Source organism: Halictus rubicundus, chromosome 1, assembly GCF_050948215.1.
Source record: "Halictus rubicundus isolate RS-2024b chromosome 1, iyHalRubi1_principal, whole genome shotgun sequence".
NCBI classification, from domain to species: Eukaryota; Metazoa; Arthropoda; class Insecta; order Hymenoptera; family Halictidae; genus Halictus; species Halictus rubicundus.
This window is the reverse complement of record NC_135149.1, coordinates 2,811,823-2,837,795: the sequence shown is the minus strand read 5'-3', so window position 1 is coordinate 2,837,795 and position 25,973 is coordinate 2,811,823. Positions and strand designations below refer to the sequence as shown.

The window sequence follows — 25,973 nt, the reverse complement described above, 5'->3', positions numbered from 1 at the left end:
TCCGACGTAGCGGATCATTTTCCTGTCCCCCGAAGCGAAATTTCCACGATTTCGATCCACCGGCTACGATCACCGCATCGATCGAAGAAGGCGCGTAAAAACTGCGCTGTAGCTTTCGTTTCGGCCACCGCGCATTACCGACGCGCATGCGGTGATGCGATTGGCCGCCCCGCGAAAATTGATGTCCATCTAAGCACGCTGCCAGAGATTTACTTTACCTACCGCGATCAAGAACCCTGTACCGATTATCAAATAACCGTGTCGAATGTCGTGAATCGATTAAATCGATCGCGATTCGTTGCAAGTCATTCTTTTCGATTGATCCACAACACCACTCTGCTTCGAATCGTGCGAAATAAGGTTCATCCGGGCCTGTCCGTCAAACGCGCAGCGTCTAACGAACGCCTTTCTTTCATCGTACCTGTCAATCACGATCGCGTTGTCGATGGTATTAACGATGCGCGTGCTTACTCACTGCGTTTCGACGAAAGCAACGATAGAAATGGAGCGCTCAGTGTCGAGGGATTCCGGATACCATGAACGTCGTGTTGCCGACGGTGAGCGCGCTATATCACGTAACTATAGACCATAGAAGATACTTTAGCCAGCAATGTCCTAAAACGTTCCGGGTGTTTCAGATATTTTTCATGCTTGTCGCGTTTCTCGCGTGTTCCGCGACGAGAACGTGTATCCGATTCCTACGGAACGCCGAGGAGAAGACGATCTTTCGCACGATACCCGGACAAGTCTGCCGATGGAACAAGTTCGCGCAGGAGTTTCAGGAGATCGAAGCCGTAATGCTAAACGGAACAGCCGTGTGCAGCGTGAAAATGTCGGACAGCCTGCGGGGAAAGACTATCCTCGTCGCTACGGATGTCGTACGATCTTACAATTAAGATAATGGTCAATTTACACTATACAAACAGGCACGATAAAACATTGAAAAATCAGTTTTACATGGAACCGTTCACACTTGTACTGCACGGACCGGCACGTACCCGTCATCGGCACGACAAAACATTGAAAAATCAGTTTTAAATGGAACCGTTCACACTTATACTGCACGGACCGGCACGGACCTGCACGGACGTGCACGGGCGGGCACGAACCGTTAACAGAACGAACCGTCACCGGCACGACAAAACATTGAAAAATGAGTTTTAAATGAAACCGTTCACGCTTGAACTGCACGGACTGGCACGGATCTGCACGGACCGGTCCGTAACGTCAACGGAACGAACCGGCACCGACCAACATTATCCCGAAGTGTAGTATAGTGTAAATTGACCTTAAGACCATCCATTGCTACGCGTACCCGAAACACGCGAAATACATTCGACGAATTTGACGAATCGATCGAAACGTGTTTCAGATGCACCCTTACGTTATGAGAAGCTCGAACGACACGTCGGTGAGCGGCTTCATAGGGGACATATGGACGACTCTGGAGGAGGTGCTAGGATTTAGGTGCGTTCGCGATCGATAATCGAGTTTCGGGGAATTTCATTGGAAAAGGCAAAGACAAATGGTTTTTCCTTTTCTTTTTTCCACCTGTTACATACGTCGAGTTTATTCGCACGAAATTCAGTGGATCCGGATGAAACGACCGAAACGACCGAAACGACCGGAACGACCGAAACGACGAAATGATAAACGTCGCTCGCGTCGAAAGACCGTACGCGGAATCTGACCAATTTTCCGTGTACCACCCACACACGGCGGTCGGTCAAAATACTCGCATGATTCATTCGTCTAGACAGGTATAAATATAGTACCGCGGGGAAAACGGTGGCGGCCGAAGGGGGGCGAACAGAAAATAGTGGCGGGCCGGTGCGTGCACCGTAATAAAGGCGTTTCTTCGTCGAAAATGCAGGACGATTTACCGAAAAGCGGGACCGTCGGCCAGCCAGACGCTGATGAATGGACAGGCTCACGCACTACTGGTAGCCACGGTGATTTATTCGGACACCTCCGGTTATTACAGTTACAGCACGCCGATTACCACCAGCTCGTAAGCCTCGTACATCCTCTAATTTATACCGCTAAGCCTACCTTCCTACCTAAACGTTTGCTTTCGAATCGCACCGCGACGTACCGCGACGTACCGCGACGTACAGCGACGTACCGCGGCGAGTCGCGGCTTGCCACATGATATCACGGTTCACAGCATACCGAGAGGATTTACCGTTTGGTGTTATTTCATCGAGCAGCTGTTCCTTCGAAATGCTATTCTAAATACCTATACGAAGTTCTCAGTTTTACCGACACGACAAACGTCGCGTCGGACTACATACAGTAGCGGACAAAAGTTTAAGACGAAAAGAAAAGAAGAAAGTAATAATTCAATTGACATGAAAAACATAAATACAGTGGTTTTATTTTGGTGGTAACAGATGAATAGTTTGTTTACATATTGACAACAAAAATTTTTATTATGTTTCTGAGCATAATAGTAATAATATGCAAAAGAAAAACAAATCTATATTATATTTTCATGGTCAAAAGTTTAAGACTATGTATAAAGGAAACATTTCATTCGAAAAATGTGTGAAATATTTGTTTTATTTTAATAATTTGTCCAAAATCCATTATTTTTTATCTCCTCGGCACATCTTTTCGGCATCGAATATACTAATTTTTGACATTTTTCAACAGGAATGGTATTCCAAGCCGTTTGTATTATAGAGTAAAGTTCATTAAGATTTTTTGGTTTATAATTTGCCACACTTTTCTTTACTATATTCTATAAGTTTTCAATTGGATTTAAGTCTGGTGACTGCGAAGGCCACGGTAGTACGTTAATATTTTCTTCACGAAAAAAATTTTTCACAGCTCGGGCTGTGTGTTTTGGATCATTATCCTGTTGGAATATGAAACTATGAGTCATATTATTGTGTGCATATGGTAACATGGTATTCTTCAACACGTCTATATACTGGAAACGGTCCATAATTCCATCTATACGACGTATTGGTCCAGGGCCGTTGCGAGAGAAACACGCCCACACCATAACGCTACCACCCCGTGTTTAATTGTTGGTAAAACGCATTGTGGTTTCAAATCTTCACCAATTCGGCGTCTTACATATTGTAACCCATCAGAAGCAACACGATTAAATTTTGATTCGTCTGAAAATAGTATTTTTTGCCAATCTTGACTCGTCCAATGTTCGTGAGCTTTAGCAAATGCAAGTCGCATTTTCCGATTTTTGGAACTGAGCATTGGTTTCTTCCGGGGTCTTCGTCCTCTTAAATGGAAGTTTTCCAAACGTCTTCTAACAGTTCTAGCACTAATGTTTGTGTCACTGTTCGTGTTTATTTCAACTGCAATAAAACTTGCAGAACGAAAGCGGTCCTTTTCGCATAAGCGGTGAATCCGACGATCCAGTTTCGCAGTTGTTTTCCGAGGTCTTCCGCTTCTTGATCGATCAGAATATTAACCAGTCTTTAAAAATGTGTACCACGCTTGCTTACAAGCCGTTTCTGATTTATTTACAAGACTTGCTATTTTGGAAAATGTCATTTTTTCTTTTCGCGGTCTTACAATTTGCTCTCTTTCGTTTGGTAGCAAACTCCGAGACTTACCCATACTTTTCTCCACTGTATATAAACTTCAACCAACGAAAGATATGCCAGACTCCGATTTCAAAATTTATATAGCAAATTATAGAAAGAGCGTAATAGATGTTGCTTGTTAGACAGATCGTCTTAAACTAATGTCCGCTGCGCACAAACGTTCAGTAGAAACAAACGACTGAAACTTCTACATTGTTTACATTTGACGATCACAACATTGAGATGAAGGAGATGAAACATATACCTGTCTTACTTTGAAATATCAAACAGAATAGAAAGACAGTACTTGTATATTACACGTATAATCGAAATCGCGTATCATCGTCTTAAATTTATGTCCGCTACTGTATGTATGTCCACAGTCTACGGCTACACTGCTCGAAACAATCGACGGATATCGCGTGAAAGTTACAACAACGTTTCACCGAAAATATCTTCCGATCGTTTCGAACAGCATAGTCCTCCTTGTCTCCTGTCGTCGCAGATACGCCCTGTTCGTTCGATCCGACGGAACCAGGGTTTTACAACAATGGTACACGAACGTGTTCAGTCGAGGATTATGGTCGACGATTCTGGCGTTCACCCTGGCCACCGCTGCAGTCATCGTCGGAGTGCACTGTCTGAAGAAGGTCACGCGGACCAACTACACGGCGGAGGACGCCGGGCAAACCGACGACAGCGAGTTCTCTTCGGCATCGTTCGGTTTGCTGGTCGTGTTGGGCTGCTTGAGCGGCCAAGGTAACGCTTTCGACACAACTCGAGAAAACTACAAAAATGAAATTGACGATTCGTTTGATCCAGGCTGCCACAAGATGCCTACCGCCTGGTCTCTCCGAGTGATCGTTCTGTCCCATTTGATCACGGGAATGTTGCTGGCCGGGGGATTCAGCAGCACGCTCACCTCTTATTTGGCGATACGGGGGAACTCGGTTCCATTGAACAGCCTCGAGGACGCGTTGCAAAAGCGAAGTCACTCGATTTGCGTGAGGAACGACAGCAGCGCTTACATCCACTTCACGGTGGTAGGTTAATCGTCTAATTAGACTTTGCGAGTTAATGTGCTTCCATGCGATGCCAGAGGCTGGCTTAGGTTCGCTTCTCTTCCATTGTCGGTGTTCAGAACGGATCGCCGAGGGGTGAACTGAAGAACGAGTGGAGGAATCTGGTGAACAACCGGTGCCCTGACATGAGGGACGTTGCCCGATTGGACTCGCGGCAGCTCTGCGACCACGGTCTCGCCTATCTGGAGGTGCCGGACGTCTTTCTGCCGATTTATCTCAAAGTTCGATACGCTTGCGCCTGTCGTATCGTTCGGACGCCCGGTAGCTACTGGAGATTGAAAATCTCGTTCCTGCACGCTAGATTCGGGGAGCATCGACGTCTGATAGACACCTAGTAAGCTCGGATCCGTTTCCCGAAAATGAGACACTCGAGAAACGGTACCAACGAAACTCCGATTCTTTCTTTCCTTTTCGTTTTCGTAGCCTGGTGCGACTGCGTTCCGCGGGAATTTTGAAGTACCTCGAGGGCAAATGGATGCCGAAAGGAATAGAGACGGACTCCGAGGTGGAGCGGTCAACGTTTCAACCGGTCGAGTACGCTCACGTTCATCTGCTGCTCCTGGGACTGGTCTATGCGACGATATTCAGCACGGTCATTTGCGTTCTCGAGAACCTTTGGTACATACTGGGACGCGTTCGACTCGAGAATCGGAATACCCGCGAATGAACACTCTCACGCTCGTTATTGAATTCTTTCTTTATTTGATTTACACGTGCGTCATTAGTAAATATCGCGAATAATGTATAGTATTGAATGGCGCGACTCGGAAGAATCGTCGCGCTCTAACGACTACACGCGCGAAATTCAATGGCAATCATAATCGAATCCGCGCGATCGTTCCGGTATCGTCGAATCGTCTAGCGATTTAGTCGAATCGATGCGCGCTCGCTGCTGATAGCTAATAAACGTACCGCGCGAGTAAATAAAAGGTTTTGTTTGTTATTCGTCGGCAAACCAATATAAAAAAGGAATCGCTCGAAGCATCTCGCGCGATCAAAAGCATTGAACGTCCGCGACACTCGGCTCGGTCTCTATAATAGATTATACTTAACGGTGTTCCGAAACAATGAAAAATAAAGATTCACGGCACATGATTAACAGACGTATCGATTACAGGGTACTCGTTTCGAAAGACCTGTGGAATCGCTTCGACTCGCTTTTCGCACACGCAATCTCTCTCTCTCTCTCTCTCTCTCTCTCTCTCTCTCTCTCTCTCTCTCAGACACACACACACACATTTACTCTCTCTCTCTCTCCCGCTCTTTCTCCCCCTTCGTCTTTTTACAGTGATTTGATTAAAAGATGGGGACCTGCTGTGTCGGCATCGCCCTTTTGTACAAATAATCCCTTAAATTAGACGATACACAATTTAGTTGATACGGCCGCGCATTGCCCGCTACGAAGGGCGAGCTCGCACGAGATAGCAGTACACGAAACAATATACGCACACTTAAGCACATTGAAAAATACTTCGTCTCGACGTAACGCATGTATGTATGTATATCGCGCGACGACGTATCCGCGCGGCTTCGCGCCTCCCTATAGATTAACGTTCTAACTCTGCTCTAACTAGCCCGTAGCCTGTTTAAAAAATTAAATTTCTTAAGCTTAACGCTAGATCCTGCCTGCAGAAATGACGGCGCCGCGCTTCTCGGTCGTCGTGGCTCATCGAGATCGTTTCGAATTCTCCCCGGTTGCGAGTCGCGAGCGAAAACAAAACAAATCGACCGTCTTTCCGAACAGCGGTGTCCGGTCTCGCACTGTCCTTGCAGAGGAAAATATGTAGTAGGTACACCTGTATGAGAGGCGAGTGAACGTTCGCGGGGAATTTTGGCTGGCCTTTCGTCTTTTTGTAAACCTATACTCAAATCGACTGACAATCGAATAATACTGGTTCCAAGTATAAAAGTGAAAAAGGAGGCTGGTCGCTGCGCTGGTGAGGGCCGCGCACGTCTGCGTTCGCACTGGCAATCCGCTTTCGCGTTCGCATTCGCATTCGCGTCCGCGCGGTCAAGTGCGTCGGTCGGTTCGAGGCGGCACAGCGCGGCAGCGCGAACAATTGGCTCGACGGATCTCGATGAACCACAGCGAGCATCTCGCGTACATTTAGCCAAAAAGTTTCGCGCCCCGAGGTGCGTTCGACACAACTATACGTAAGAAGAGAATCGATATGCACGGCGGTCCTAGTATCGGCGGGGACACGTGCGCGCGCGCAGAACACTGCAACGCGCTTCAGGACGTTCGACATACTCGAATCGGTGAGATCACGGACCTGGATCGGCATAGAAAACTGCATTCACATACATCTCTGGCTTCTGTTCGTTTGGTGGAAAGTTGGTACGACGTCGTCTGGTTCAACTCGCTGAAATCTCTCTGAAATCTCTCGACTCTGAAACTCTGAAACTCTGAAAATCTGAAACTCTGAAACTCCGAAACTCTGAAACTCTGAAACTCCGAACCGACGGGACGCGACGACTGGCTCTCGACGAGCGCCAACTATCGGCAGCTCGGAATCACTTGGATCGTCTGCGAGCCCATCCGAACGGCTCTCCGGTACCGTTTCGGACCTCGGCCGTCGATCCGTGTACCGGCTCGCTGATAAGTACAAAGTGCCAGCGATCGCTGACTAGCGATTTCTCGCGAGACCTCGACTCGTCCGCGATCCACGGAGATCGTCGGAACGAGGGAAACCGGACGCGCCAGCGTCGCGTTACCAGACCTCGCACTTGTGGACCGGATTCATTCGCGAACCCTGTTGACAGTTGAACTCCGAGGCGAACTCCGGTAGGTTCGACAGAGGCCCGATCACTCTGTACTTTGGAGGACAATGAGAATCTTTCTCGATTTGGAGCGATATCGCCTCGGACGTGGCAGCGGAACACCAAACCTGTCCGTGGAAATAAAAAGATAACGCGTTCACATTTCGTAGCAAACATTTCACGCGTTTCGTACGGACGGCTACTTACCTGAGCAAAGTTCAGGAAGAAAAGCTGTCGGTGCGTCAAGTTCAGCCCGGGCAGGGGCATTTGGTCCTTGTAAGTTTTAGGCGTGGTGATGTACGCGTGGTACGCAGCTTTGAGGCCTCCGTTGTCCGCAATATTTTCTCCTATCGATCGTTGAGTCGATTAGTTCGGAAGAAAGTTTCGGACAGAGAAGAGAAACGGAGATCGCGCGCGCGACTGTACATTTACCCAGAGTTTGCCGTCCGTTCACGTGCCGGCCCTGTATTTCGAAGCCGTTGTACTGCTCCACGAAGCACTCCGTTCTATTTTTGAACCTGTCTATGGTGGCGTTGTTCCACCACTGGTTCAAGTTTCCGTTCAAATCGTACTCCCTCCCTGAAACAGCAAACCAGATATTTATCAGTATGTATTCTAGAACCGTTTCTACTGTTTTGTCGATAAGGGCGAAAATGCGTGTAGCATGTAGACAGGTGCGTTTGCACAACGCATACACGTCATACCTTGATCGTCGAACGCATGCGTCAGCTCATGTCCCATCACCACTCCTATCCCGCCAAAGTTTAAGCTCTTAGGATTCTCCATGTCGTAGAACGGACTCTGTAGAATTCCGGCCGGGAAGACTATTTGATTCTTGGTAGGCCTGTAGTAAGCGTTCACCGTTGGCGGAGTCATGATCCAAGTGGTTTTGTTTACGGGCTTGTCCAGCTTATCCAGGTTTTTCTTCAGGTTGTACTTGTTCACCCGAATGTTGTTCTCAAAGTATTCGTCCTGCCTTATCAACAGATCCTTGTATCGGTCGTCGAGCTCGTTCTGCTTCAGAATAAAATTGGGAAAGCCGATCATGTCGGTGATGGCGTTCGCCTTCTCCTCCGCCGACCGCCTGGTCTCCGCGTCCATCCAATCGAGGTTCTTCAAATTCTTGGTGAAAGCTTTCCGCACTTCCTCGATCATCTCCTCCGCCTGGAATTGCCGCTTGTTATCTCTCGTTCCTAGAACAAGCATAATCGATAACTATCAACCATACCATAGGCTTGCTCTTCCCGTGGAAAACTTCTCGGACGAACATGGCTCCGATCGCGAAGCCCATCGCGTTGCTGGTATCGCTGACACAATAACGCCACTGTTCCTCTCGCCCCTCCGAACCGATCAAGGCCTTCCTGAGGCCCTTGTATGCGTCGCGGAACGGTTTTGACAGGCAACCAGTCAACGATCTCACGGTCTGCCAGACCAGATAGTTGTTCAGCACTCTGCGAAAACAAGAGATTCGGAACGGAACACTTTCGGAGACCCTCTATACCTTATATCGCTTTATGTCGCAAACTTACATCTTCTTCTCGTCCGTTTTCGTGTAGTTCGTCACGAGCTTCGACAACTTGACGAAATACTCTGGCACAAAATTCACGATCGTCGCCTTGCCGTTGATCTTCTTGCCGATCAGTCGGGTGGCGTTTTGGAAGTAGGTTACCCAGGACAGCTAAGACCGGGCATGGTTCGTTAGGTTCTATGCGGTTCTATACATTTACAGTGAGTGTAAAAAGTATTCGTACACCTCTTGTAGGCTTAAAAAACCATGTATTTCTCTATGTAATTGCACACATGGTTATAAAACGAAACATAATTGTAATTGTTATATATTTTAACTACACACTGTCATATAAATATACTTGAAAAAGTTTAACGTTAACGAGAAAAATTAAAAAGTATGAGAAGTGTCTCTAAATTGGCGCGCAAAAAGTATTCGTACAGGTACTAGAATGCACTTGAAAGGCGTCCGATTGTTTATATTATGGTTTAGCGGGACCCGACAAATAATCAGACAGAGTCTTTGATGCACAGTCTTGTGGCAACCTTCTGCAAAACCAGTCAATTTTTGTAACATTCGGTAAAATGGGTCGTAAAGGTAAGGAAACAAGTGAGACTGAAAGAAAAATTATTATACAACTGCATAATCAATGCAAATCATTGCGAGAAATAGCAAAAACAATGAATATGCCACATAGCACAATACAAGGAATTATAAATCGATACGGTGAACGAAAAACCAATAAAAGTAAAGCGAAATCTGGTCGACCTCGAAAACTTAGTTCACGCGATGAACGTTTTATAGTGCGTGAAATAAAAAAAAATCCTAAAATTAGTGCCCCTAAGATCGCTGCTGAGCTTGCAAACAACGCTGGAGTAAGTGTATGTGCCAGCACTATTCGTAATTGTTTACGAAATAATGAATATCACGGCCGAGTTGCTCGCAAGAAGTATTTCGTAAATGCCGCAAATAGAAAGAAGAGACTTGATTTCGCGAAAGATAATATTAATAAGCCTATCGAGTTTTGGCGAAGAGTCATATTTACTGACGAAAGTAAATTTAATGTTTTTGGCTCTGATGGCAAGTGTACAGTCTGGAGGAAGAAAAATACAGAGCTACAAAAAGGAAATCTACGTCCCACAGAAAAACACGGCGGAGGTTCGGTCATGGTTTGGGGTTGTATGAGTGCTGCTGGAGTGGGGTCATTACACTTCATCGAGGGAATCATGGACCACAAAATATATCTAAACATATTAAAAAACCATATTGTAAGTAGTGCAGAAAAAATGGGTCTGAAAGACAACTTTATCTTCACTCAAGACAATGACCCCAAATATACAGCACGCAACACAAGAGAGTGGTTGCTTTATAACACACCACAATATTTGAAAACACCTCCGCAATCACCGGATATTAATCCGATCGAAAATTTATGGGATCTGCTTGATAAAAAAATCCGAACCCGGCATATTTCAAGTAAAGAACAATTAAAACTTGCTCTTCAAGAGGAATGGTGCAATATTACACACGAAATCACATCCAATTTAATGGATTCAGTGCCAAGAAGACTGGACGCAATTATACAGTCGAAAGGCTATCCAACGAAATATTAATTTAATTTATTTTCGCAAATTATAACACGTTTATTGCTAAATTTGTTACGTGTACGAATACTTTTTGTGTGCTAATTTTGAGAGACTTCAGACCGTTTTTAATATATCTCATTAACGTTAACTTTTCGTTAGTTTATTCATGTCACATTTTGTAGTTGAAACATATAATAATCGTAATTGTGTTTGTACAATTACATAAAGAAATATATGGTTTTCTAAAACTATAAGAGGTGTACGAATACTTTTTACACTCACTGTATATACAGGGTGGGGCAATAACTGTGTCCAGTTTGAATATTGCCGTTATTTGTAATAATATGAAAAAGTGTTATATAGAAAACTTACACGGTATAGAGGGGGACATATCGTGACACAAACATTTTCTGCGTGGGTGGAGGCATAGAGGAGATTTCAAGGTCAACTCTATTTTTTTAAATGGAATGCTATGTTTTTTTTTATCACGATGTGATAGCCAGTGTTGAGACGAATTCAGCGAGTTATCATTGAAGGTCATACAAGGTCAAATATGGTAGTAAAATAAACTTTATTACATAACAGGAGATGCTCGAATTGGTGACCGTTTGCGTCAATGCAAAGTTGCAATCTTCGTATCCCTGCATCACGAGCATGTCTTGTCGTTTCTGAACTTATTCTAGCACATGCTGTGTTATTTCATAGACCCTCACTTTTACGTAAACGAATGGTTTTGTAACATTGTTTATGTTGTGGCAATACATCGCGTATAGCTAGAAATGTAAACATCTCACCAGTTCGTAACATTAACATGAATCGGTCGGTCAGTCTCGGTCGATTGTTAAGTCAAGTAGCTGCGTGATCATCAAACTGAAGTTTTCTTTCGAAGAGCAAGTGTGGATATGATCCTCATTTATGGAGAAATGCGACAAAATTCGATAAGAGCGATCCTTCGCACCGAACATTTCGAAGATTGTGCAAAAAATTGAAAGAAACCGGAAATTTGGGTACTCGTAAGAGCAGTCGTCGTAAAAAAGCGACTGATGAAAGAAATGAAGTTGGTGTTCTTGCAGTTGTAGCTCATAACCCGCAGACTCGTTCCCGACAGATTAAACGCGAGTCGGCTATCAGTAGAAGCAGCGTGCTACGAATACTTGCACGGTATAAATTTCATCCATACCATATTAGCCTTCATCAAGAGTTACACGGTACGGATTTTATGAATCGTGTCGCATTTTGTCAGTGGACTCTACACAAAATACAAATCGATGAAACATTTATTTCTTCAATACTGTTCACCGATGAAGCTACGTTTACCAACCATGGAAATCTCAATTTGCATAATATGCATTATTGGAGTATCGATAATCCACACTGGTTACGACAAGTTGTTCACCAACGGCAATGGTCAATTAACGTATGGTGTGGAATCGTTGGTGATCAAATAATCGGACCGCATTTTATCGATGGAAATCTTACTGGCGAACGATATGAACGCTTTATACGAAGTATAAAATGATCACATAAAATGATGTGGTTACAGCACGACGGATGTCCAGCACATTATGCTCGGAGAGTAAGAGATGCACTGAGCGAACTTTACCCAAATAAATGGATAGGACGTGGAGGATTAGTTTCTTGGCCAGCTCGCTCTCCGGATTTAACACCATTAGATTTTTTTCTCTAGGGAGCATTGAAAAATAATGTTTGTCAAGAAGTACCCACTACACCAGAAAATATGAAACAACGGATAATTGCAGCATGTGCTAGAATAAGTTCAGAAACGACAAGACATGCACCTAATGCAGGGATACGAAGATTGCAACTTTGCATTGACGCAAACGGTCACCAATTCGAGCATCTCCTGTTATGTAATAAAGGTTATTTTACTACCATATTTGACCTTGTATGACCTTCAATGATAACTCGCTGAATTCGTCTCAACACTGGCTATAAAAAAAAACAAAGCATTCCATTAAAAAGAAATAGAGTTGACCTTGAAATCTCCCCTATGCCTCCACCCACGCAGAAAATGTTTGTGTCACAATATGTCCCCCTCTATACCGTGTAAGTTTTCTATATAACATATTTTCATATTATTACAAATAACGGCAATATTCAAAGTGGACATAGTTATTGCCCCACCCTGTATATACACATATGTACGTACGAAGGGTGCTTTTTCCTGGAGCTGGTTCAACGTCATCAGGTTGTAGAGTTTCTCCTCGTCCCGACGATCCTCCAGCGGTGTCATGATCTCCGCCAGCCTCGTCTCGAAATCGATCACCTCCTGCATCTGCCGTCTCGTCGAATTCTCTTCCCCGCCCAGCAGCACGCCGATCTGCGCAGAAACTCGTGTCGTTTGCACCCGATTTGGAATATGTACATGTACGTGTATGTTCATACCGCATTTATTGTACAATATTTGCGATCGCGTTTCGTACAGATCCGTACCTTGGTCATGTACTCGAGATAAGCGGTCAGCACCTTGGCGTGCTCGGTAACGTTCAGATAGTTGTCGGCGGTCGGCAAGGTCAGCCCACCCTGATCGATCTGGAAAAAGCGTCGAACGCTTTCGTTTATAGAGTGACGCGCACAACGGCCTTTACGCGTTTCTAGTATGTATCTACGCCTAGAGCCTCTACGCGGCCTTACTTGTATAATGTGCCTGGTGCTATTTCGATCGTCCTCGTTCACCGCCCATGTAAACAGACCGTCCATGTTGTAAACGTTCTGCAGAATGTGCATGCTGGTTTGCAGGGACCACGCGGACACGTCGAAATTCCCGGATATGTTCCAGCCGCCGATCCTCTCCAACAAACCGAGCATAGGCTTCGCACCCAGGTTCTCTATGGTGTCGTTCGCGTCCATGCACGATAAGAAATAATACTTGGCCTTCTTTTCTGCCTTGGACCTCATCTCGCCGAGCGATTTCTCTGTAGAGTCAACTACTGTTACTCCCGTCCTCTAATCGTAAGCTCTGAAACTCGAGATCATAGTTTCCCAACCTGACTTTCTGGATCGCAAAGCTCTCGCACCATTTCGAAACATAAAATATGACAAATACAAAGTAATCGACGCGACGCTACGCGACGGGGCGCGGCGCTGGTACGATTTGCCCCTGCTGCGGATCTTATGTTAGCGCTCGCGTTGGGAAGCTATGTAGTCTCGAAGACGTCCAACGTTGCAACGTCAACGATCCACTGAAACGCAAAGTTACCAAGAACGTTCTTGACCACCAACTGATTGTCTTGCTCGAGTTTCCCGAAGGTCCCCCACATGCTGCTCCCATCCGGTATGGGGTTCTTCTTCATCCATCCTCCGCAGGCGTATCCGTAGAAATCCTCGCAAGGGTCCACCGAGCGGTCTATGCTGTTTATGATGTTCGCCGCCACGGTGACGCAATGCTCCGTCAAACAGTGGGACCCATCTGCAACGACGAATCGCGATCTATTCCCGAATACCTGAATTCTTAGAATCGGGATCGGGATCGGGATCGGGAGCATGCATTTACTCATTACCGTCTCCGTGTGATGTCACGTGGAGTATCTGCGTCTCGTCCCAGCCGTTTTTGCTGCTCATGACGATCGAGAGCATCACGACCATCAGCAAGAGGCCCGCGCATATGATGAAAAGGCATCGCTCGAGCGCACTCCTCGCTCTCCACAGCGACGTTCCCTGCGCGAAACAAACGGCCCGGCTCGTTTAAGCCTGTTAGAAAGCGTTGCCCGACCGTAGGACTCCGCGTCTTATTGCTAGAATCATTCTATTGCTCCCGCTCGGATTCAATAACCGCGATCGTTTATGCGCGTTATGCGTTCCTCTGTAAACGGGGAGACAATCGTTTACCTGGGAGATGAACAAAGCGGATCGCGTTCCGTCCAACGTTCAACGATAAATAACGGTAAAATGCGAGAACATTGGAAGAATTTACCTTGATTGGGAAAGTTACCGAGCGGAATCGAACGTGCGGCGCCGACATGCTGAGCGCTTCACTGTGGGGAGCACTGGACCCTATGCTGCTGGAGTCCTCGTCCTCGAACTCCGCCTGTTTGTACATCATCATCTGCGGACAAATCGCGAAACAAGTAGTACACCGTCCACCGTTCACCGTTCTACGTATCAACAATCACCATACACGATTCCCACGAACAACGACGGAAACAGCGAAACGACGGACCTCGCTTGCTCTCCGAGATGAAAGAAACCGTCGCGACGGCGACGAAAACGCTCTGCCTCGCTGTTACACAATGTCTAGCACGCGAGATAATGTAGGTAATTAGTAACTCGTAAATCTTTCCTAAGGCGAATCATCGCCGGAATAGCATCTCGCGTACGGAAATTATCTGAACGATAAGGTTGCTGAGGCTGCCAGCGCTCGGTTGCCACGACTGCCACAAGTCAACGGTTCCCGCCCAATACAGTATACAGGCTCCGAGATAAAACCTCGCGGACTCCGATCGCGTTCGTTTTTCGCGACAAACCGCGGAGGGTCTTCTCGTTTTTCAAGATAAACGTATCTTGGGACGGACGATTGCGTATAAACGCGCTCCCGTACGTCAGACGGATGCAACATGTGACTCCGCAGAGCGGTGTCGCGTGCCTCGCGTGGTGTCGCGTCGCGTCGCGCGTAAAGCCTACCAGTTTCGGGCTTATGCGCGGAGACCGATCGGGTCTCGTCCCGACAAGCAACGCGGGAAATTCGTTGGCGGAATTGCCACGGTTGGTGACACAGTTCTAGAGCAAACTAAAAATACGTACCATCGCGTCGCCGTTGCGCCTAACCGAATATACCAGGGCCGCCGTTGCCGCGACCGCGAGCACGTCGGTTGCTCTCGGATCGCTGGAATAACATCGCGAGAGCCCGCGAACGCGCCCTACGCCGTTTCGACGACAATCGACGCGACGCGACGCGACGCGACGCGACGGCCGAATACAACCTTCGGACGAAACACGCGACATCGAAGAGTCGCTGCGACAAGTTCCAGTCCGGAACTGACACGTGAATCAGGCGATTACGCGGTATCGCGACAGTCGCCGATATCCGGGCATGACAGAAGCTTTTTCGACGTTCGACAAAACGATAACGAGGCCGAGCGTCCCCGCCGGAACAAAACGCTCGTTACCGTGACACACTTTTGCTTTCAATCTTATTCTGCTTATTATTCGGAATTGCGGAGAACAAGTTGCATTTGTGAATCGCAGATACGCGTGTATACGTCCAACGTTCCGAAGCTTAGGCGGGATCGCGCGGAATCGAGCCGATAAAGAGTCGCTGAAATTTTATAAATATCGCTCGAGTATTGTGCGACTTACGTTACGTTATCTCGTCGAGACGAATGCAAGCAACCGCTCGCGCTCGTGTCGTGGAAGAAGAGGGACCGGCACGCCGCGCCGCCGTTGGAGTTTCGGATCCTCTGTGGAGCCACTATTATTCGCGGGAACGGAAACGAGTTACAACCGGAAGCGTAAAGTACATGGAAAACATCGTCGCGATACCGCTCGAATGCAGTCAAGCAATCCGAACACCGTTTACAATGTACACGATTCGTCGGGTCGGATCGGATCGGATCGGATCGGATCGGATCGGATCGACCGGACAGATCGATCGATTCGAGGGCTAAGCGGATCGCGGAAAAACGCTCGGAAGACGCGACACTCTCCAAAAGAGGTTCGACGAGCCACGGCCGCGAGAGGAACGCGACGAAGCTCTTGTCGAAACTGCAAGCCGCCTGCACGCGTGCATGCACGAGGAGCCGCGTAAGCACGCGCACGCGTATGCAATTGAGCTGTCCGTTTCGTCACCGGCCTTTCGTGGTGGCAGGAAACGGACACTTGTGCCGATCTTAATACAATTAAAACATTTTTCGCTACGATACGTCAGCTACTATTCGATCCGAGACGTTTCGTTCCGCGACGCGGTCCGCCGATGCTCGCGAAAGAAACTCGAGCGTTGTTGTCGCGCGTTTCGGCGGTACGGTGAATCGTGCTACGCAATAAAAGGACGATGGGGATGCTGCCGCGACGTTCGGGAATCGACTCGGGAAACGTCCGAGCAATTACTAATCGAGTAATTGCATCTCTGGTCACGATTTCCGAAAGTCGCGACGCGACGCGACGCAGCCTGTCGTGCATCGTTAACGATCTACGCCGCAAAGTTACCGCCGCGATAACAGCTGCTGAACGAAGCTGCACCGAGGCTTAAACGTCGCTAATATTAGATCGTACAAAGATGCGAAGAACATGCAATTATTTCGTCGGAGGAGCGAGGAGGGAGGTAGGCTCGCCGCTCTCGAGACCGGAGCAAAGCGGTTTCCTCGTTGCTCGAGGAAGTATCGCAGCCGTATCGATTAATAAAGAAGCCGTGGCTGGAATCGAGCCCGTGCCGTCGGCCATCGCGCGTTTGTCGCGTACGTCGCGTGTTCGTTTGCGGGCGATCCTGTCCCGGAGGGAATAGAACGCGGCGGAGGATATCTCGAACCGAAAGCAACGCAACACCGAGTCCCATCGATCGATCGTTTCGGTTCGGTCAGCTAATAATAATTCTCGGGTGGCAGCGAATCCCGCGCGTTTCGGAATACGATCCGCGGAGGAGTGTCCTCCGTGACATTGACATTACATAACGAATACGCCCACTACGTCGTAAAACAACGTCGCGCGGAGCCAGAAAGGTCTCGTCGACGACTCGAGAGGGTGTTCTTTGTCCACCAGAGATCAGGCGAAGATCTTCCATTCGAATTGCACTCACCTTCACCGACATCTTGCCCGGTTCTGATCTTCTAATCGTCGCACAATCACTTGAATTATTGATTCACTAGACCGGGAGCGCGGGGTTGGCCCCGGAAACGAGCGAGCACCGGAGCAACGAAGCAAACGGGGCAACGGGGCCAGAAGGAACGCGGCCGAGTCCGAAAATCGAGGGTCGAGAGAGACAGAGAAAGAGAGAGAGCACAAGGGAGGGAGGGAATGGGAATGAAAGAGAGAGAGAGAGAGGGGGGGAGAGAGTGAGAGAGAGAGAAATCCGTGGCACGGAACTATGTTCGTCCCCGAGACTATGACATTTTCCAGCTCGGATTTTGCGATGGTCGCAGCTCCGCCGCTGTTCGGTGCCGCCAGGTTTGCGCGGCTGTCTCTCTCTCGTGGGGATGCTTCGACGCACCTCCAACCCCTCTACCTATCCTCCTATTGATTTCCGTCGGGTCGCTGGGTGGCACCTGCCATCTCTTTACCGTCGATCCATGTTCCGCCGAGCGTCGTTTACCATCGAAGCCCGTTTATCGGCTCAGCTGCCATACCGGATAACAAACTCGACGTCTCGAAGCTCACCAGAAACCGTACCGCAAACTTTGCCAAATCAATGAACAGGCTTTCCAAATTTCACCGACGAGTCTGTATACTTCGTACAGCGAAGACTTCTTCTTCTTCTTCTAAAGCAAGCGAGCGCAGAGATCGGTCGCGTTCCTAAGCGATTAAAACGATTAAAAAGAAATCGAATAGCGGCAGGTCCGCAAAGAACTTTCGCAAGCCATGCTAACAAGTCCTTCCCGGATTCCTGCGCTTTGTCGTTGCGTGGAAAAAGACCCAGGGACGGCTGCGTCGCGCGTCGCGTCGATTCAAAAATGAAAGACGGATACCGAGATAAATGAGACGAGAACAGTCCGAAGAGCATCGTACGCGTTCGCCTGAATAAATATTTCGTCTTTATTTCAGAAAGACATCCCTCCACATTCTTTTCCTTCTCAACCTCCTCCACCTTCTCCTCCTCCTCCTCGTCCACCGGTCGTTAGGTACAATATATCTTACAATATGGTAATACGAATATGATTGCACGTTACGGTCAGAGGATCGCTCGGACTAGTTTATTGGTTAAAGCTATGTAACACGCAGACACTACGCACGCACACAAAATATAGTGATATTCCTGAATCTACAGAAGACCTCCGTGGATCCGGAGCATCGCGTGTCGTTTACCGTACGCGTTATAATATTTTCATTTCAGACGGACAGCGTGAATACAACGGTCCGTCTTATTTTAGGATCGGTTACAAAAAATAATTGTATATGTACGTATGTATGTATGTATTTGTGTACATAATGCGTGTATGTAGGTAGGTATGTATATGTGTATGTATTTGTATTTGTGTGTGTTTGTAGATATGTATAGACGTACGCATATACAAGAGGGTATGCACGCGCGTGCACTCTTCTTTAATTATTTTCATCTGTTATCATCTCCACGTCTCATCTCGTCTGATTTAAGCTAACACGTTGGCTGCGCGCGACCGAGCGACCAGTCTTCGAAAGACTCGGTCGTCCGATCATTAATTTACCTAACTGACACGTTATTGGCACGTATGCTGTTTGTTTGGACCGCAGTTAGAATCGAGAAAACCTATCGAACGTAATTGAGAAGGAAAGCGACGACGACTCGACTTTGGTACGCGCCGCGACAACATCGAAATCCGATAAGTCGCTCCGCGCGAAAACCTTTGGGCGTGAAATCGTGAAACAAGTGTAATACCTGGATAAAGACGAAGACTCGAGCGAAAAGGAAGATACGCGTAGGTATGCGTTCGCAAGCTGTCGTCGCTCCAAGAAGACGAACGGAGCGCGATCGTTTCCGTCGTACACCAGGTTTTACCCGCACAGCACAGGTCGCTCGTGTTCGTCCGAAACTTACAGAATATGTAGGTATCGTGCTCACACCACTCCCCTTCGTCCCTCTTTCCTCGCTGCACGCTATATTCGTAAACAAACTAGAGGCTCTCTCGTAAATTACAATATCTTAAAGTTAATTGGAACAGCGATGGCTTGCCGGGCGTCGAAGGAGATCGAGCTTAATCTATGAATTCGTGGTTGCAAGGCAAAACGACGAAACATCGGTTTCACGCAAGTACAATGGAATTTTCACGATTCTTTCGATCGTTCGGATCAACGTAAACGATAAATACAAGTACAGATAGAAGTACAGATAGAAATACAAATATAAATATAAATACAGATATAAATATAAATATAAATATGAATACAAATACAAATACATATATAGAATAATATCGAACGGAATGACGGGAATGCAAGATTACGTGGACTCGCGTTGTTTTGCTCGTTCTTACTGAAACTGCGCCGTTTTTCTCCGCAAGGTTCAATCGGAATGTAAACTTTCCGATACAAATACGCAGGGTGCGACTAATCGTCGCGTCGGTCAGCGCTGCGACGTCGTTAAGGCAAGTTCGACAGAAAGGTCGAGGCGTAAACCGAAGCATTTGAAAAACGCGACACGCGTTGTTTCGCCTTGTAAAACCACAGAAACGTCGAGATTGCGTGAACGTGCAAACACAGGGAACGTATCTCTACGAACGGTGCTCGATCGAGCCGGAAAATGGATCGGGAACTCTCGACGGATTCGTAGCGCCAGCTAAACGGTTCACGGTTCACGGTTCACGGTTCACGGTTCACGGTTCACGGTATAGAAAATCACGACGCGGGAAAGACAGTCATGCGATAAAATATTCCTCCCTGCTTAGATAGAACGGTTGATATTAAAAAGTTTACTCGTGGTTCGTAAATGTGTGCGACGATATGTGCGACGATGTGCGAAGATTAGAAAAAGGGTGCGCTAACGAGTCGATTGGCATGCCGATATTAAAATGTAGGACGACGAGAAGTACGGCGTCAATCGACGGTTTTGTGCGTAACCGGAGTTAGTTGAGCCCATTCATAAAAACAGGGACACCGTTCGCGTAATTGAGTGCGCGCGGTCAAACGAATGCGATGTGTGACACGCGACACCGCACGGTCGGGTCGCGTCGGATCGTATTGTGTCGCATCGCACGGAAACCGACTTCGAACGACGAATCGTATTTTCGAGCGAATCGTTTTCTGGCAGTATCGCGTTCGTTCGCCAACGAAATTCCGTCGACGGCCGTTGGTTGCCGTTGGCGGTCGGGAGAATCGATATCCCTGTCTATCGACACCGACGGCGATGGCCAAAAACTAATTGCTTCTCACGGAAATGAAGACGGTGCTCTGAGTGTTCCCACAGGTTTCTCAGTAAAACGTTACGAGAATAGTTATTGCATCGATCAGCCCCTCGACATCACGCGTCGCGCTCCCGCTTGCTCGGAAGCGAACCTGCCGCGTGACGGTGCGGATCGATCGAAAAATAGACAGGATCAACAAGCATTGTAGGTACAACATTAAACGCTTCTCTTAATACGCGACAAGTATACATCGACACATCGGAGGACCCGTTAAAAAAATAATACTGCGCTCGTTTTCTTTACACCGATTGCGGGATGGAACGTGTTGTTCGACGTTTGTCGACCTAACGATCGAGTTATACACATATAACATTATATATTATATATATATTATTATTATATATATATATTATTATATATATATTATATATATGTATATATATATATTATTATATATATATTATATATATGTATATATATATATATATATATAATGTTATATGAATATGTATATATTCATATGTATATGTATACGCGGGAAATCGTACGTTAACGTGTATACAAGAATAAGGTATCGCTTAAACGTCGAATCGCTCGTGCGTTCAGTCCAACGATTTCGATCTGTCTAATCTATGTTTACTTTCAAAATCAGAATTTGTACTGACGTTGGCGAAACGTGGACGACACCGTTGCTCGTCCTCGACGTTCTCCGTCGAGGAAGATCCGCCGTCGGAAACGAAAGACTCTAATATCACATTGTTGGATGGATTTGATTGGAAAGAACTCGCGCTAGCGGCAGCCGTCTCTTCCAGAGGACTCGCGTAATTCTGAGACACGCGAACTATCGCGGTCGTAGTTGCTGTCGCTATCGCTGTGGCTGTGACCGTGGCTGTGACTATTGCTGTCGCTGTAGCCGTAGCTGTAGCTGTAGCTGTAGCTGGCTCTGTATTGATAAGTCCCTCGCAGGAACGAGGCAGAGTTTTCGAGAACGCCCTTTCAACGGAATATTCGTCGCATTTCGCGTTACCCGCGTACCTACCGGTCGCCTTCAAAGACCCGCCGTACACGCGACGGCTCCTTGAGAACTCCGGTTCGAAATCTTCCGATGAGTTCATCGTGGATTCCGAATCGTTCTCGCCGCGCATCGATGAGAATCCTCTGCCGCTTTCCATTGCGTTTAGCCGTTCCTCGTGTTCGCGTTCGCGATCGCTCTCTTGAAGCAGTTCATCCGCGACCGTACCCGGTTTACCGTTCCCGTGCACTTTCGAGACCGAACGATCGCTCGGTTCCCAAACGTTCGGCTCTCTGCTGCTACCCGCCGTACAGTTGATATTCACCATCGCGTACCTCTCCATTCTCGGCACCTCGAAGCTCTGGTTCTCCGGGTCCGAAGTGTCCGACGATTTGTCCAATGGATAGGGAATATAGTTCGTGGAAGTACCTTGATAGATACGGGTGAACCCGTCCCCGGGGACGAACGACTGCTCCTGGTAGTTGAACGGAACGTTGACGCACAGGTTCGGCCTGATCGTACCATCCGGCAGCAAGTAAGGCGGGAAACGCGGCAATGGCATCGCCTCCGGGTTCTCGAGCTGGCGTGGGCTCACGTTCCCGCTCTGATACGCCGCGTTCTGCTCCAGGCCGGCGTTCAGCCTCGTCGACGGATTGCACGCGTACGAAAAGCACTGCGGCACGGTCGAGTTTGGCAGAACGCTCGTCGATTGACCGTTGATCCGCACTCCCGAGGATTCCGGCGACGCTGGGTTCGATATCTTACCGCGTGTCTGGGCTATCACAGTCTCGTAGCTCGGCGGCGGTCCGTACAGCTGATAGTACGGGCAATTCGCGTCGTTCAACACGACATTCATGTTCTGGTAGTGCGAGGAAGCAGCCGGGCTACCGTTGTACGCGGGCATCGCTCCGTTTCTCTGTGGACCTGCCGATGCAACCGATCGTTACGCACGCGAAACCAACGTTTAGGACTCGCTCGAGATTTATACGATTAAGACGGCGCGTGTACTAGCCTTTCCACATTCGATGCAACAACACGGTGTTCCTCGCCGAATTGTACGTGATACGAGCTCTCTGTCCCTGACAAGGTGGCCCTCGGAGGGAACTCTGAGTTCGGGGATTCGAAGGTCTGTTCGGGATAGTCGATGCGGCAGCTCTGTACCTTCCTTGCAGCCAGTACCGGTACCACCAGCCACCGCCGGAACAGACCAGGAACATGATGACCACCAGTATCCTGGAAATACATCAAGATCGTCCAAGTTTCAATGAATTTCGAAACATTTAATCGTCGATCGCAACCAACCGAATTACATTGTTCAATCCTTCCGTTGCGTAGGCAACCAAAATATTCAAATACACATATGTATACATATAGCGAATGATTGCTTGTGTGCCCGGTTGCATCCGCAAGGGGCAACGATCGAACCGACTCGAAAGCCTTGCAATTCTTTTGAATCGTAATAGATTTCTACTCACCAGTAATACCATAAATGATGAAAGTGTAATCCCGACGTCATGCAACAACCTAAACCGCAACAATATTCCGTTCTAGAACACCTGAAATCATCGTACGGTGTTTAGATCGTTTCTATATAATAACTAAAAAAAGATACGTGAAATCGAAATCGTTCTTTTCGAAATGGCAAGACCCGCGAATCATTTCATTGCTAAACGGTGCATCTTATTCGATTCAGGACCTTCCAACGTGGGTTCAAAGAATATTTGAACTTGGAAATCAAATATCGTGAACCTTGACGTCACGAGTCTATGTTGCAACAGTTACATCCTTACGATCTTATAAAATAAACATAGTTACGTGCAGATGAAACTCACTCGTAGTATTTTATTTCTCCAGGTATTTCAGAGGCACAATATTTTGCTTCTGCCTAAAAAAAGTAGTCATTTTAAATCGGTTAGCGGGTTGGCGATAGAATAATCGATAGAGAAAGAAAATAACGAGAAACTTTGTTGGCATTGGGCATTACCGTCATGCAACGACTTTAATTGATTCAAAATACAAGAATAAATCGACAGTTCGTTCGAAGCTCCGTGAGAAGAAACAAGAACGAGTAAAACGGATCACTCACGTATATCAAGCACTTGGACGTCCCGGCGAATATCGCCAGCTTTTTCTTCGTGTTTCGCACCATCTTCTCTCGATACATTCACGCTTTCGTTCCTGTCGAAGAAAAACTAGACGCTCTGACAGAATGTTTTGACATAATCACCATTTCGCTCCGACTGTCATGTGCACACAACATTGAACACCACTTATTGATTTCAATTTCGGAGCAGTGTCGCCAGATCAGGGGAATTGACTCGAATTGAGGGGAAAAAGTTACCCCCTCCCTACCAGCACCTGATTAGTCACGTGACATTGTGACACACGCACGACAGAGACGAAACGCCTCACGTGATCGGACCGTGGGGGAATAGCGTCGTAGAAGGGGAAGGGTAGAGTGGGAGACAAGTCTTACAATTAATCTGGCGACTCTGTTTCGGAGCTTCTCAATGACGTCATTGAGCGCAGAGCCGCCAACCGAAGAAAGATTCGCCGATCCGGTTGACACCACTGAGAACCACACGTTCCTTTCGAGACAAGTTCTGACTGTTCCGAGGCACGCGAAACTGTATCATCGAAATGCAAAATATCGCTGATATCGTGATAACGACACACCTCGTGGATATATCTCTTAAAATAATGACAGTATTGAAAATACTCAAAATAGGCTTTGTCTATTTTACATCATTGCAAAATATATTTTTCTATCAGAAACATAAAGAATACATTTTGGTGCCTTATTGATAAACTGCATATATGTTTATGCGTTTATAGTTGACCCGATTACATCGAAGTCAAAGAAATGCAAAGTTTATTGATGCTGTTATTGTACTTGAACAGACAAACTCCTATCCATTTCCAATTTTTGTAAAATAGCACATAAAAAACTATATCCGCATAAACATCCATATTCTCCTTGTTCATGTACGTTTTATTGTTTTGCGGAGCACAATAAATTTCGTGCTCTCTCCTACTGCTGTGTAAATTCAATAAATTGGATAGAAATCATTGTCAGTTACTAATTACAAGGAAACCTTGGTCGTCTGTATTTGTATCACAGATTCCTTTGTTGTCTCATTTTGGTCTGTTACTTTGTTCTTCGTCTGCGAAGACATTAATGTGTAGCTAATTTTTAAGTATTTCTTCAGGAATGGAGCATAGTAACTGCGACGGGAGCCACAGTAGATGCAGATGCAGAAAAGCGCCACGAAAAGCAATGCTCCGAGAATGAAAGCCCTGTTAAAAAACATAATTTTCAGTAATGTTACTTGGGTATAACGATAAGCAGAATACAATAAGAAGGAAGTATACGTTAAAAGTAAAAAATTAAAATCCGCCTCTTTGCAGCACTCATTATCGCCGCAACAATACTCCCACGATTCGCACAAACCCCAGATACAATAATGTACCAAACTCTGAAACAAAATCAAAAATATTTGCGTATATTTTTTAATCTGTTTACCAAAAAAAACGATGAACATTAAAGACCTTTACCATTGCGAAAGCGTAAATAGAATAAAACGGTATACATTCACATGACAGCTGTTCTGTCAAAACATAATTATAGACAAAATACTCGATTGCTAGTTCGGTACAAAGTGCTTTCTTGAAAATGCAGCTTTATATCCAATAAACGAAGTTCGCTTGTTTGGAAACAGGGTCACCCTACCAAAGCAGCGCGTTAGTCGCTCATCTATAATATTTTATTATCCGTGACTGTAAAAATAATCGAATAATCGAGTCGAATTGTATTGCACATTGCACGATATCTTTGCGACGAGGATTGATTACAACATTTCGCACGTGATAATTTTGAAATTTTATAAATTATTCTTAGAAAAATGGCATTGAGTCCGAGCACAAAGCAAAAAATTGCAACTGTCATAGACGTGAGCAAAGTCATATTCCACTGGGGTTTTATTCCCACGATATTATTTTTAGGTTAGACTTGTATTTTATTTAACATTCTTTGTTATTTATCGCAAATGTAACTCTACCTGTCCGGTTTTACGAAAATACGGTAGAGATGAAACGAATTTGTGCAATTAATCGATTTATCGTTTACGCAGGATTCAGAAAAGGCGCTGAACCGGGCACGCCAGAATTAACCATCATGAAGTAAGTTTTTTTCGAAATGTTTTTAATGTAACATAATGCAAAGTCCCTTTGAAATAATTGTAATATTTTGATATCCGCTTTTTCAGCTTACTGTGGCAATAAATATATCCGTTACAGCATCATTCCTTTTTTTATTTCCAATACAATGTCCTAGTTGATCTATCGATGTTTACTATATTTTTGTTAAGTCTACTACGTATATTCATCATTGCTTAGACGACACTATAAAATTATTAGCAAGAAAATGTTAGCATAATGTTAAACGAGATGAAATAAAAAATTTCTGATTATATTCCGAAACGTGTTTTAA

The 25,973-nt window shown here is 46.3% G+C and overlaps 5 protein-coding genes across 13 annotated transcripts; 2 read left to right on the top strand and 3 right to left on the bottom strand.

Moving 5' to 3' along the window:
* Positions 1 to 339: 339 nt before the first annotated feature.
* On the top strand, positions 340 to 5,303 carry LOC143352731 (putative glutamate receptor). Of its 3 annotated transcripts, XM_076785484.1 has the most exons (8): positions 340 to 557; positions 639 to 878; positions 1,373 to 1,467; positions 1,874 to 2,011; positions 4,060 to 4,313; positions 4,377 to 4,597; positions 4,696 to 4,970; positions 5,060 to 5,303. In XM_076785484.1, the coding sequence occupies exons 1-8, from the start codon at positions 537 to 539 to the stop codon at positions 5,301 to 5,303; spliced, it is 1,488 nt and encodes a 495-aa protein (XP_076641599.1). In that variant the 5' UTR covers positions 340 to 536. The 3 variants fall into 3 exon arrangements, with proteins under 3 accessions (XP_076641599.1, XP_076641590.1, XP_076641608.1); XM_076785475.1 differs by having other exon boundaries at positions 340 to 878; XM_076785493.1 differs by lacking the exons at positions 340 to 557; positions 639 to 878 and adding an exon at positions 1,007 to 1,089 and having other exon boundaries at positions 1,273 to 1,467.
* A 12-nt stretch (positions 5,304 to 5,315) lies between these two features.
* On the bottom strand, positions 5,316 to 17,688 carry Nep3 (M13 family metallopeptidase neprilysin 3). Of its 7 annotated transcripts, XM_076785403.1 has the most exons (14): positions 15,877 to 16,404; positions 15,806 to 15,833; positions 14,424 to 14,555; positions 14,011 to 14,167; positions 13,710 to 13,919; positions 13,145 to 13,425; positions 12,944 to 13,042; positions 12,660 to 12,830; positions 8,926 to 9,074; positions 8,625 to 8,847; positions 8,101 to 8,560; positions 7,829 to 7,975; positions 7,604 to 7,743; positions 5,316 to 7,524 (listed from the first exon to the last, which is right to left on the bottom strand). In XM_076785403.1, exons 3-14 carry the CDS (start codon positions 14,553 to 14,555, stop codon positions 7,348 to 7,350), a joined length of 2,346 nt encoding a protein of 781 aa, XP_076641518.1. In that variant the 5' UTR covers positions 15,806 to 15,833; positions 15,877 to 16,404; the 3' UTR covers positions 5,316 to 7,347. The 7 variants fall into 7 exon arrangements, with proteins under 7 accessions (XP_076641518.1, XP_076641542.1, XP_076641509.1 ...); XM_076785427.1 differs by lacking the exons at positions 15,806 to 15,833; positions 15,877 to 16,404 and adding an exon at positions 17,238 to 17,688 and having other exon boundaries at positions 14,442 to 14,555; XM_076785394.1 differs by lacking the exons at positions 15,806 to 15,833; positions 15,877 to 16,404 and adding an exon at positions 17,238 to 17,687.
* A 3,251-nt stretch (positions 17,689 to 20,939) lies between these two features.
* On the bottom strand, positions 20,940 to 24,055 carry LOC143352720 (uncharacterized). The gene is made up of 5 exons (XM_076785439.1): positions 23,571 to 24,055; positions 23,317 to 23,369; positions 22,960 to 23,040; positions 22,497 to 22,717; positions 20,940 to 22,408 (listed from the first exon to the last, which is right to left on the bottom strand). The coding sequence occupies exons 1-5, from the start codon at positions 23,646 to 23,648 to the stop codon at positions 21,075 to 21,077; spliced, it is 1,767 nt and encodes a 588-aa protein (XP_076641554.1). The 5' UTR covers positions 23,649 to 24,055; the 3' UTR covers positions 20,940 to 21,074.
* A 156-nt stretch (positions 24,056 to 24,211) lies between these two features.
* LOC143352678 (uncharacterized) lies at positions 24,212 to 25,141 on the bottom strand. The gene is made up of 3 exons (XM_076785363.1): positions 25,040 to 25,141; positions 24,857 to 24,960; positions 24,212 to 24,781 (listed from the first exon to the last, which is right to left on the bottom strand). Exons 1-3 carry the CDS (start codon positions 25,040 to 25,042, stop codon positions 24,568 to 24,570), a joined length of 321 nt encoding a protein of 106 aa, XP_076641478.1. The 5' UTR covers positions 25,043 to 25,141; the 3' UTR covers positions 24,212 to 24,567.
* A 105-nt stretch (positions 25,142 to 25,246) lies between these two features.
* On the top strand, positions 25,247 to 25,955 carry Tom7 (translocase of outer membrane 7). Its single transcript, XM_076785342.1, has 3 exons — positions 25,247 to 25,486; positions 25,615 to 25,663; positions 25,750 to 25,955. The coding sequence occupies exons 1-3, from the start codon at positions 25,387 to 25,389 to the stop codon at positions 25,763 to 25,765; spliced, it is 165 nt and encodes a 54-aa protein (XP_076641457.1). The 5' UTR covers positions 25,247 to 25,386; the 3' UTR covers positions 25,766 to 25,955.
* The last annotated feature ends 18 nt before the right edge of the window (positions 25,956 to 25,973 follow it).